Source organism: Alosa alosa, chromosome 14 (genome assembly GCF_017589495.1).
Source record: "Alosa alosa isolate M-15738 ecotype Scorff River chromosome 14, AALO_Geno_1.1, whole genome shotgun sequence".
In the NCBI taxonomy this organism is placed as follows: domain Eukaryota; kingdom Metazoa; phylum Chordata; class Actinopteri; order Clupeiformes; family Clupeidae; genus Alosa; species Alosa alosa.
The window spans coordinates 6,813,676-6,826,853 of record NC_063202.1 but is presented as its reverse complement, the minus strand read 5'-3'; the positions used below and the strand labels follow the sequence as shown (position 1 = coordinate 6,826,853).

Below are 13,178 nucleotides of genomic sequence, written 5' to 3'. Positions count from 1 at the left end.
CACACACACACACACACACACCTTTTAAGACCCTTTCCCCAGCAGGATTCGGACAAGATTAGATATGACGACGATTGGGCCTTGGTGAAGTAGATGGTGACATTGTTGGTGTCAGGGTAAAATTCTCAAATTGCTCTTGGTTTGTCTAGGCGCTGTTACTATACTAGGGCTGTTTTAAATGATGCAGTTATATTTCAGCATTACATCTTTAATGTAAGTTCAGATGTTTTATACCAATGATGGAAACTTATTATATCAAGCATCCTGTTCAAGAATTAAGCTCCAAGTATTTTTATTTCTGTAAGAAATGTTGAATTTGTTGGGCATGAAATGAGATCCCATTGTGTGTTGCTCCTCCAGGCAGATGAACCATGCTGTCTCAGCACAGAGAAAGTGAAAGCTCGTCACTGCTCCACCTGCTGGTCATTGCTGAATTGCAACCAGTAAATGTTGTGGTCAACAGGGGGAGCATGATGTGTGTTGACTGTTAGTCTTATGAGAGTTTGTGTTTACAGGCTGTTGTGAATCAGGGTTTGATTTGGTGTGTGTGTGTGTGTGTGTGTTCTTCTCACAGTGCAATCCAGATTCGTGTGCCAGATCCTGACAGCGCAGAGCTCCCAGCTCTCTGGTGGGACCAAGACGCCGATAAGTGTCTGCTGCTTGGAGTCTTCAAGCACGGTACGTTATCATAGCGGAGGCTCCAGCCTCACGGCTCCTACACACAGCTGCGTGCGGGTCAGTGCTGGAGATGCATCCCGTCCACTTTACATGGGCTTACGTCATCCGTTGCCGAACTGAATTGTGGGTCCGTTGCGTCGCGTTGCTCCAGTCGCTCGCGTCGAAAAGTTCAACTTTTGCTGTACTGACGGACAATAACAGAAGGCACCAGCCAATCAAATTACGGCTGTACTTAGTCATTTCATAGCTACCGCAACTGTGTGTTGGAGCCGTCAGAGAATCAGTGCTGTCTATTTTATATAGGCACAGATCTCGTGTGAAAACCCTGTGCAGTCTAAGGGGCCGTTTATACGAGAACGATTGCGAAGGAAGACGACAAAATATTTTATCACAAGTGCCTTTCGTTTACACGGCGACCCCGCCATCGGGGCTTGAAGACGCACAAATCTGAAGACTCCTTCCAGAGTGTAGAGTTTTGAAGACGACCGGGTTATGCCTCCGCCTAAACGGCTAAACCAAAGATCCTTGATTACCTCTCTGGCTAAACTGTCAAATTAGAATGTCTGCGCCGTGACGTGCCGGGGTTCTATCACACCACCACCCAGCGGTCTGGAATGCATATCCAATCGAATATCACATACTCTTGCGTCTTCATATGAACAAAGATTTCCCCCTGAGAATGCTCGTCTAAACGCGAATAAAAAAATGAAGGCGAGACGCCACTTCTGCGTCTTCCCTTTTCATCGTCACCGTATAAACGTAGCCTAAGAATGGTATTTACCTTTGAAGCTAAAAACTTTCCCATTTTAAGAAAAGTACACCCACACAGTAGAGACTAGCTATAGAATACAACAGAGAAGGAAATAAAAAGAAGAATAATTAAAGGAGAAAAAATAAAGAAAAAGGAAATTGCGTTTTCCACTTGTTATCTTTATTTCAGGTCTGTGTAAGTTGTGGATGCCACTTAATCCGCAACAACCACAGAGGCCCATTCTGTGTAATATTGTTGTGTGGCATGTGGGAGAATCAGCAGCTTGCATCAGTGCCCGTGGGCTGAAACCGTGCTTCCCCTCCTTCCTCTAGAAATGAGCGCTCGTCTCCGTTTGACTAAGCTGTAACCTGTGCGGCTGTGTGTTGTGTGTGTGTGTGTCCCCTCCCCGCCTGCAGGTTATGAGAAGTACAACACCATCCGGGCAGACGCAGCTCTCTGCTTCCTAGAGCGCGTGGGCCGGCCGGACGAGAAGGCTATCGCCGCCGAGCAGAGAGGCAACGACTTCATGGACGGGTAGGACATCTTCATGGACATCTTCACTGCTGTCACAGAGCCCCCCCCCCCTCTCTCTGGGGGTGCCGATACATACATACATACATACATACATAACAAAACTAAATACTAAATATACTATATAAATTAAATGTAAAAAATCCAGTGTGCTTGAGGGTGATCAAGCATGAGACGCTTGTAGTGACAGGGCCTGTAGTTCTGCGTGCATGGTGAGGTGCTCAAGAGAGTGAGTGTCATGGTGAAGGTGCAAAAAGTAGTCCAACAGTAGTCCTTTAGTTATGTGTGCATGGTAAGGTGCTCAAGAGAGTGAGTGTCATGGTGATGGTGCAAAAAGTAGTCCAACATTAGTCCAACAGTGCAACAGTGCAATAATAAGGTCTAGAGACCAGCATAAATAATATGGACAAATAGGAGAGTAAAGTATAATGTAGACAACGTAATATAAAAAACTATAAAAAAAACCTATGTCAGTGCAAGAACAGGTTGAGGTAATAGGGTTACAGCCATTCAGTATTGTAGCAGTTCCAAAGAGCTTCCGGAAGCGGATAGAATGAACTTGCTGTGATACCACTGGGTGGTCTCATTTTTTTGTGATATAAGGGAATTTCAATTATTCATTAAATGAGGTGTTGCACATTATCCACACAAGACCACAGTGCCTTTGACTCTCTTTGTTCTTTTATATGGGGGAGATGAAAGAGCCGGTAGCACACTTACTATGCTGTGTTATTGAGAGGATCTGTGTTGATGTACTATGCTGTGTTATTGAGAGTATCTGTGTTGATGTACTATGATGTGTTACTGAGAGTATCTGTGTTGATGTACTATGATGTGTTACTGAGAGTATCTGTGTTGACATGCTATGCTGTGTCTATTGTTTTTTATTTTATTTATTATTGCATATCACATCAGCTTTATAGATCATGTACAAGATTGATGGTTGATTGATGGCTAGAATGCATTTGCCATGCAGAACACATGCCAGTAAAAAATGTATCTTATTAGTTGCCTCTCCTAGCCATTAAAATGTAGGGTCTGGGCACTCACCGTTCGCAGTGCTCAGTCCGAGGGGCGGGATAATCAGTTGTCTTTCAAATTCCCTCTGCACGCAATAGGACGCAATAGGATATTTGTTTTCAAGTAGCAGGGAATTCAAGCCAAACCGTTGCAACTCTGCCATCAATCATTATGTTAAGCCCACCAAACGACTCTATACACGATTTCAATGTCCTGATTAAGTTTCGATTTCTGGAGCTCACAAGCCAACGGAGAGTTGCTAGACTAGCCCTGGCAGTAAATGTAATTAGCGCTAGGGGCGCGTCTAGATTTCTAGGCTATGCCTCTCCAGATAGTTACAATTAACATATAATAATAATCTACATAAGGTGTATAATGAGTGGAATAGTGACACACAGAAGATGTGATTGTGGTTAGTTGGAAGTTGGTTACATTAGCAGTTGCCAAACCTTTTGTGATGACGAAGAACCCCATGTGTGATGTGTTGGATCATGTTGGTTTTGAACATGTGTGTGTGTGTTGGATCATGTTGGTTTTGAACGTGTGTGTGTGTGTGTGTGTGTGTGTGTGTGTGTGTGTGTGTGTGTGTGTGTGTGTGTGTGTGTGTGTGTGTGTGTGTGTGTGTGTGTGTGTGTGTGTGTGTGTGTGCGTGTGTGCGGGCGTCTCGCCCGTCACCTTGAGTGGCTCCTGACGGCCGTGTGCTATCTGTGTGTGTGCAGGGATGTGGATGACCCCGAGTACAAGCCTGCCCCGGCCTTGATGAAGGACGATATGGAGGTGAGGCCAGGGAACAAGGGGGAGGGGGATGCACTGATAAGAGACACACACACACACACACACAAACATTTACAGTACACACTCACATATTTACAGTACACTCTCTCTCTCTCTCACACACACACAAACACACACAGTTACAGTACACTCTCACACACACACACATACATACAGTTAGGGATGACATATTACATAGAACTGCAAATCATCTGATCATCTAATATTTACAGATATCTAGGCTATATTTAACATTTATTTTATATTTGGCTTGTTATGAAATCATGTATTGAACAATTTAAGCACAGTTCAGCTTTAAGAAACTCAAATAGCCTAGATGCTTAGCATTTTGTGATATACTTTCACAAACTCTTAGTCAGCTGTCCTCTGATTTACCGATATCTAGGCAATATTTGTTTTGTATTTGGCCCGTTATGAAATCATGTGGAACAATTTAAACACATTGTAAAACGTAAAGCCCAAATTTGGAGACATCCATGCATGTCGAAATTTACTGCAAATTTAAAACTGGATTACTCTGTAACGGCTAACTGTACAGGGGACTGCTTTACACCTTTGTGTTTCGTAAGGTCTGCTGTTTATTCTGATATATGGTTTGTCATGTGTTAAACGAAAGGTTCGTGAAGTATTGCACCGAGAGGAATAAGTAGGGAGATGGACGCAAAACCTTCAGTAGAATTTATGGTTAAATTGAATTATATGATTTACTTTTCTCACCACAGCGATTTGCGGCTAACATCGTTTAAAAGCTGAGAAAAAGCTCTTTCATGTGATACTTGTGATGTCTGTGTGATGAGTAGGCTACTTCGCGAGTAGTTCAACTGAGAAGAATGGGTGAATTTAGACGCACTTTCTTTCTTGCGCTGTCACTTTCTCCACTGCGTAAAAGACTAAATTAATTTGCGCTGTGAATATTTTGACAGGCCATAGGCTAAATAGTAGGACGCAAAGCAGAATATTGAAAGAAGGGCACCAAGGCCACCTGTAAACCTCTGATTTCCAAAGGGCAAGGGGCAACGACGTGGCTGCCGTGAAATTCCTACCCTGAGTGAGACCAAATTAAGTGTTTGAAATAAAACTTTAGGCTACTGTGTTCTTCTGATAACGTGAGTGGAATGGATTTAATGTGGACACGAACATAAAAAGACGCAGAGTGGCTAAATGATGCAGTGCAAGTTTTGCGGTGAAAATGTTCCGCCTTTTAAAATCAGTTGTAGCCTAATCCAAATAGCAGTTAAAACCATCAATTAGACAACAGAATCAGTTGGGTACCAATTTTGCTTTATTGTACCAGGCCTACTGTATGTCAAAAGCAGGCTCGGATGAAGCTGGGAAGGATTAAACACACGGTTTCAACACCGTGGTAATCAACCGTGATAATTATGATATTTCAAAAGAAAATGGTAATTGTTATCGTCAACATTTTTATCACGGTTTATCATTATACCGTAATCGTTACATCCCTACATACAGTACACACATACACACGCTGACTCACACCTATATGTGTTTAAACACATATGTGTACACACACACACACACACACACATACACACACCCAGACACACATGCACAGTAACACACATGCACACACACAGACATCCAGGGCACGGGACGTCTCCTGCCTACAGGTCGGCCTGCGGCGGGGCTTTTATCAGTATAGCATGCAAAGCCCTGCACGCTGACATAATCCCGTCTTAGCTGAGCCCAGAGCCCCAGGTCTGTGTGCAGGGAGTAGGTGTCTCTGGGAGAAGGGACTCTGTCTGAGTAAGCTGTACCAGAGGGGGCAGGGGGTTGTGCTTAAGCTGTGGTCAGCTCAGTGACGTAATCATTCTTCTTCCTACAGGATGATGCCTCCTCTCCTGGAGACCTGGTTATCACAGACACAGGTGGAGGTAAGTTACTGGTTGTTATTGTCTTTGACTTTCTCTCTATGTCTCTCTCTCTCTCTCTCATGCCTTGGTTTAGTCTTACCTTTTTTTTTTTTTTTTTTTTTTTTTTATATGTTTTTGGAATTTGTATTCAACCAAATCATATAGTTCTGAGTGTGAACTCATAAAACTGTGATGTTATGTGGTTGTACTCTGGGTAAGGGTAACTTCACTCGGAGATAATCGATTTGCTGTGTGTGTGTGTGTGTGTGTGCGTGCGTTCTCCCTCAGAAGGCAGCTCTGCCCCGGAGGGCGGGAGCACGGGCGCGTACTGGCCGTCGTCCTCAGCCCTGACGGCCCGTCTGCGGCGCCTCATCACGGCCTCGCAGCGTTTCACCAAGAGCCGCCAGATCCTGCACATCCACCAGAGCCAGCAGTCCCTGATGCCCACGCCGCTGTGCCCGCTGCCCGCCACACTCAACGACACCCTCACCTTCAACCCCAAGATGGCCGCCAAGATCGAGAGGCAGCAGAGGTAGGCATGTCACAGTCCTCTGCACAGGCCTGGTGTTGAGCTGCACAGGCCTGCAGCAGCAGCATCAGGACTGTGGCTTAAATCCACAGGCTACTCCAACAGTGATGGATATGGGTTACATATGTGCTTGGGTGAATGACATAGGAAATTTGGGCGATGGAAACGGGAGGATTGTCTTAAACTAGGACGAAGCATAAAAAAAGTCCACCGAGGCATAGGTTTTGGATATTGAAGTGAACTCATTCTGTTTTTAGAAGCTCAAAATCACACTGTCTGATCAACAATTTAATAGTCAGTTTGAAGGGATGAGGCTTTGGCATTTTAAAACTGACAAGCTACAATTAGCCTACGTGTCAACCAATTCAGTTGTTTAGAACAACAGAAGAAGTATCTTTATTCTTAGTTCTAGAAGTGTTTTGGCAGCAATTTTGCCATCTTGCATTGCAATCTTGTTGACACATTTAGTCTACAGCATAGGTTCTCAAAGTGCGGCCCGCGGAAACATTTCTGGCGGCCCGCGATAACATCTGATAACATCTGTAAAACTGTACAACTGTACTGTGTGCTTTGAAAAGAATGAATCTCCGTTTAGTGGTGTTTCGTGGTCGTCAGGTTTTTCTTGTGGTGCTTTGGTAGCTGGAATTGGCCCTGAATAAGGCCTATGCTGATAAGAAGCAAGGCACACTGAGACTGTTTGTTCTAAATAAGTTTGTACTTGAAATGGACTGCAACCAGAACTGTTATATCCCAAATTTGTCTGTTGAGGGTAGAGAACCCCAGGGATTGTGTGTGCATTGCAATTTTTCTTAACTCATTGAATGCCAAGCTGTTTTCGGACGCTTTGTCCTAGAGTGCCAGCAATCTAGACCATTGTTGATGATTTTTGTACAGCCACAGCATATTCTGTGGTATAGCTATGAACACATACAATGGCTCGTTTGAAAGGTGAGACTTTAAGCTCTCAGTGGGTGCAAACCGTGTATTTCTACACGCCTCTGTTCCTGAGAAATCCCAAGCTAAACAGTGGCTAGTTTTCATCAAAATCCCTGTTTTTTTTTCTAGAAATGGAGACATTGCGTCTTTTACTGTATGACCTGAGAAGTGTTACGAAAATAAATGACCTGATTTTGACCTGGTGCTAATCAGTGACTGATTCGAAACAAAGCGGCAACCATCAAAAGCCGAGTTAAGATCAAACGTCCAGATAAAATGTCCAGATCTTGCGTTTTCATGAGTTTTCGATCGTCATATATTTCATTTCCATTCATCACAGAGTTCCCCAAATCACATATAAGGTGTGTTAGAGTGTCTAGTTTCGTAATTAAAAAAAAAAAAGCTAAAAACTTAATAATACGTTTTTGGCACTCAACGCATGGGAAGGAAAAACTTAATATTACGTTTTTTAGCCTCAGTTATGAATTAAAATGTGTTTAATGCAGTAAATATAAACTGTAGAGATGCAACCTGCTCATTAAAATGTTACAAATGGGATTTTTTTCCAGTTTTTTTTTTCTTTTTCTCCCCCCGCCCCTTTGGTGGCCCTCAGTTCAATGTTGTGTTCCTGAATTGGCCCTCACCAATCAAAACTTTGAGAACCCCTGGTCTACAGGGATTGTTTGGTAGTTAGCATCTGTCTGACTCTGCCCAATTAGCGCCATGCTTTTATCTCTCTCTGCAACAGTGTGCAGGTGCTGCTGTATCCATCAGAGTACATCCAGGTTCGAATGCTCTGCTAAGTTCATCTTGCAACAGCGCTGTCTGTTTCAGAGTAACATAGCGGAAAACATACAGCTCTGGAAACAATTAAGAGACCACTGCACATTTTTTGATGTCGTCCTACGGCTGCTGAGTGACATTCGAATGAGTTGACGGGTCATATTCAAAATTAAGAGACCACTGAAAATTTGAATATGACCGTCAACTCATTTGAATGTCACTCAGCAACTGTAGGATGACACCAGAAAAATGTGCTGTGATTTCTTAATTCTTTCCAGAGCTGTAGGTCACATTTCAAGGTTTTGCCATTCCACATTCCCCACCAAACTCCTGCTTTTGTCTGAGCCAAGTTTTATTAGGCTGCATATAGCATAGAGTCTACACAAGTTTGCCGGCAAGTCACTGTTGTCCAAGTGCTCCTCTTACCTGCCCATATATTCGTCATCCTAGGTGGACCAGGCGAGAAGAGGCCGACTTCTACCGTGTGGTTTCCACGTTCGGCGTGGTGTTTGACCCGGACCTGGGCCGCTTCGACTGGACCAAGTTCCGGGCCATGGCGCGCCTGCACAAGAAGACGGACGAGAGCCTGCAGAAGTACCTGTGCGCCTTCACCACCATGTGCCGCAGAGTGTGCCGGCTACCGCCCAAAGAAGGAGGTAAAGATCTTACACAAACACACACACACACACAAACTCAGAAACACACATTTGCTGGCCTGTAGCATCAAGCCTCAAGTCATCATTTCATACACTTCCTACATTTGTTTCCGCAAAGCTCCGTATGTTCTATCTTTGCTTTCTGGACCTTCCGCTTCTAACTCCCATCATCTGATGGAGGTGAGCTAATTGGGGGACAGGGAGGGGGGTTGAAACGTGAGCTGCCCGCTCCTGCTGGTCTTGGGGATTAGACCATGATGGTCAGAGCTCCGGGGTGCCTGTGGTGCAGGGTTCAGGAGAGGACACAGTACTTGGACAGGTCAGAACTTTGGCAGCACTCAGGGATCTATTTTCACTGCACCTCACACAGAGAACATGTTATGGACTGTATGTTCTGCTCCTGACTATTCCTGCTCATCTGGTCTGTGAAAACTCAGTCAACATTTACAAAACATTTAGTCAAAACACCATGTACAATGTACCGACAATGTACCAATGTACCCTGAATCTCCCCTATCTGAGCAAAAAGCTGGCCGGGGTTCCTCCGTCACTTTATAAAGAAAATATTGATGTCATGAGCAGTGACACAGCACGACTAAAATCTCGAAGAAGACCAGTAGTATTTACTAGGTCTATAACTAGCTAACACTAAAAAAAACACCATGTCCTTATTGAAGTTCACCTGCTGCGAGTGACCCTGCCGCACCACCGCTGTCTGATAGAGAGAGCGGCCTGGTTGCTTTTTCTGTCATCTGAGTAACAGATCAATTGCCATTATTAGTGAGAAAACGATTGGAAACAATGTTTTGCATTCATGTCCAGCACGTCAAGCCCATAGAAATGCATTTGTGTTTACTGATATCCTCGTGCCATTTACATTTATTTTAGCAAACATTTATAGCATTGCTGGTTAAAAGCATGTATTTCCTTTCCATTGTCATAGTACACAAATCTGCTAGCGCGATATAGCTAAACTAGCTGGTATTTGGTTGATTCCAACGTCCATTTAAGAATATATAGCACTGTCAACTAAATCTTTACCAAAAAACGAAGTTTCTGGCATTTTTATGCCTTGAACTAGTGTATAATATTGTGACTAAGGCCTACACTTTGTTTCTTGAAATAGCTTCTGATCTCACTTTCTTTTGTTGCCCGACATCCTCGAATCGACAGCCAAGCAAAGATTATAGAGCTAAGAATTTTGCAGCCAAGTGTGCCAAAAACTTCTAATTGACAGCATAGGCTACAGGGAACTAAGCCAATCAAAAAACAGACCTGTCTCAAAGACGTATTTTTTGGGTGACGGTACTGAAGTGGGAAATTATTTAACCTTTTGTGTACCGCATGAGGCGCGTCTTCCCCCCGTTTCAACCTGAATATTGGTGGGGACATTTCAGTCATTATTTGATATTGGTGTGGACACGTCCTTCAGACCCCACGCAAATCTACGCCCATGGAGCAACTCGGTGAAAACAGCCATCAATGTGTTCGAAACTATAGTGGTTTTATGACAATCAATTAATCTAGATAATTCAGATCTTGCATGCATCTGGTGCACGGGTGGTCACGAGCAGTAACTAGGGATTAAAGCACTGCATTTTGCTTTTGAAGCGCCTTGTCTTTTCATTGAGCACTCTCAGCAGCCAGAATGTGTTAATTATCACTTCTCTCTCCGTGTGTCTCTCAGACGCAGTGGACCCATCTCTGTCCATCCAGCCTATCACGGAGGAGAGGGCGTCACGCACGCTGTACCGTGTGGAGCTGCTGCGTCAGGTGCGCGAGCAGGTGCTGCGTCACTTGCTGCTGTACGAGCGGCTGGCACTGTGCCAGCCGGGCCCGGACCTGCCCGTGTGGTGGGAGACGGGCCTGCACGACCGCGACCTGTTGCTGGGCGCCGCCAAGCACGGCGTCAGCCGCACCGACTACCACATCCTGCGCGACCCCGAGCTCTCCTTCATGGCTGCCCAGCGCAACTACAGCCAGAACAAGGGCCAGCTGGTGCCGCCGGGTCAGTCGGCCGCCCACTCGCATGCCCTCGCCCAGGCCCAGGTGCACACGCGCACCCCGCCACCGCTGCTGCCCGCACACTACCTGGCCGCGGCTCCTGCTGCCGCTCTTGCCGCCGCCACGGCACAGTCACCCCTGGCGGCCTCGGTCTCGCAGAGACCTGAAGATAGCGCCCTCGCGGTGAAGGAGGAGGAGCAGGAGATGGGCTTGGACGCCGGGGAGGAGGAGGAGGAGGCCCGGTCGAGGGCGTCCGCGTCTGCCGCGCCGGACGAGAAGTGGGCTCTCTCTGCGGTTCCCCTCGCGGGCCCCCCGACGCCTGGCACTGGGGAGGAGCAAACGGACGTGAAGCCAGTCATTGTGAAAGGGGAGGAGAGTGAGAAGCGCATGGTGGCTGCCCGCACCAAGCCGCTGACCCCCAACCCGGCCGGACGCAAGCAGAAGAAGTCCAAGAAGAAGGAGCGCAGTAGCGCTGGCGCCGCCGCTCGGCGGCCGTCGGGCTCCGACTCCGACTCTTCCTCCAGCTCTTCATCACGTTCATCCTCCTCTTCCTCCTCCTCGTCCTCCTCGTCCTCACACTCAGGCTCCAGCTCATCTTCCTCCTCGTCCTCTTGCTCCTCAGGATCGTCCTCCTCATCATCCTCATCCTCATCTTCCTCGGAGGACAGTGGCAGCGAGGCAGAGGACGGACAGAAGAGCAGTGAGTCCAGACTTTCCAGCCCAGTCCAGTCTAGTCTTTGCTGCCCTGTTGCGTCCATCTCAGTGGCCTCTAGAGGGGCTTGTAAAGCAGCACATGTTAAGAGAATCATGTAATGCTTTATAACTTCACTTAGAAAAGTGCTTTGTAATGATTAGCACTTTTGGTTTATTGATTTGTGGTCATTTTGACCGACTGCTTTTTCCAGTGCTGAGCTGCTAAAAATGTGTGTGCTTGACTGATGATGATATTGGCAGATAAGTGTTAAGAGCTTTCATGTGCTTAGGGATACGTGTAGGAGGTGTTAATGGCCGTGTGTGTGTGTGTGTGTGTGTGTGTGTTGTAGCATCAGCAGTGGCCACTGTGAAGGGCTTCGACGAGGACAGCGTGGCATCACACAGCACCACTCAGGACGAGACACAGGAGAACAGCGTGACGGAGAACGGCATCACACACCCCCCCAACCCCTTCCAGGGAGGAGGATACATGCTAGCTGCCTCCTACTGGCCTAAGGTAACTCAAACACACACACACACACACACACACACACACACACACACACACACACACACACACACACACACACACACACACACGTACACAGACTCAGTAGAACACACTCTCACAAGGCTTGCTTGTCCTTGTGGGGTTTATTTTCCGATACTGACCCGCGGACTTTATATTATCCCTTCCATGGTGACCTCTAGCAGTGTTCCATTGTGGATTGTTTTGCTCGGGTAGATTCTCCTGTAGAGATATTTCACTTCTGAAAATCAAACACAAACTCAAAATGCTCTTCATATGTTATATTGTCCTGTGTTCTTTTGGCCTTTTTTCTCATCTCTTCCGTGATCACTGTGTGCTGAGTGTGTTTCACTAGTTCACGGATTGGGATAAATGCAGAGACCAAATTTCCCTCACGGGATCAAAAGAGTATATATACTTATTTATACTTATACTTAGTCTCTTGGCCTTTTTCCTTATCTCTTCCGTGACGCGTGCTCTCGTCCGCAGGACCGTGTGATGATCAACCGCTTGGACAGCATCTGTCAGGCCGTGCTGAAGGGGAAGTGGCCCGGCACGCGGCGCTCCTACGAGCCCGGCTCCGCCGTGGCCTCATTCTACACCACCAAGCTGCTAGACAACCACCAGGTGGCGTCGGTCTCCGCATCGTCGGCAGTTAGCGGCGCCCTCTCTGCCCCTGGCCTCCTCCCCGCCGCCGCCGCCGAGGACCCCGCGGCCTCCCCGCAAGGGTCAAAGGTGACCAAGCATGTTGCAGACAAGGAGTTCTCAGTGAAAATGAATAACGTATGTTCATCTCAACCACCCTTCTCCACTCCACCGCACCCCTCCCCTCCCCTCCCCTCACCCCACCCCCCTCTCTCTCCCTACGCTTCGCCAAGCCCATCTCCCTTAGGACATGACTGCTAACTGCGGCGTTCAGCACTGTTTTTTTTCTGTGTGTGTGTGTGTGTGTGTGTGTTTTTAAGTCTGTCCTGCAAACGGCTGTCGACAGCACTGTAATTTACGAGCACCTCCGCCATTCCCTGGTTCCCTCCACCCACTGACTGTAAACAGGCTGCTCCGGCCCATAAATCTACACCTAAAAAAGTGCAGTTGCATCGCACGGCCTGGCCAACGCAGCAGCAGCACTCCAACGAGCCTTTAATCCCACAGAGATGGGCTCCCGTAAACTCATAAACTCTCTCTCTTTCTCTCACTCTTTCACACACTCTCTCTCTCTCTCACTTTCTCTCACACACTCTCTCTCTCTCTCACACACTCTCTCTCTCTCTCACACGCACTCTCTCTCTCTCTCACACACTCACTCTCTCTCACACGCTCACTCTCTCACACACACACTCTCTCTCTCTCTTTTCTCTCTCTCTCTCTCTCTGGCCGCTGCTCAGTATGGGTGTACTCA

At 46.7% G+C, this 13,178-nt stretch overlaps 1 protein-coding gene across 1 annotated transcript in view; it reads left to right on the top strand.

Annotated features, from left to right (window-relative positions):
• chd9 (chromodomain helicase DNA binding protein 9) overlaps positions 1-13,178 on the top strand; it is a 99,594-nt gene that overhangs the window by 77,751 nt on the left and 8,665 nt on the right. The window contains 9 exon segments of the mRNA XM_048262989.1: positions 575-678; positions 1,846-1,963; positions 3,700-3,757; positions 5,622-5,670; positions 5,938-6,181; positions 8,348-8,553; positions 10,241-11,257; positions 11,601-11,767; positions 12,269-12,562. Coding sequence (XP_048118946.1) covers positions 575-678; positions 1,846-1,963; positions 3,700-3,757; positions 5,622-5,670; positions 5,938-6,181; positions 8,348-8,553; positions 10,241-11,257; positions 11,601-11,767; positions 12,269-12,562 — 2,257 coding nt within the window.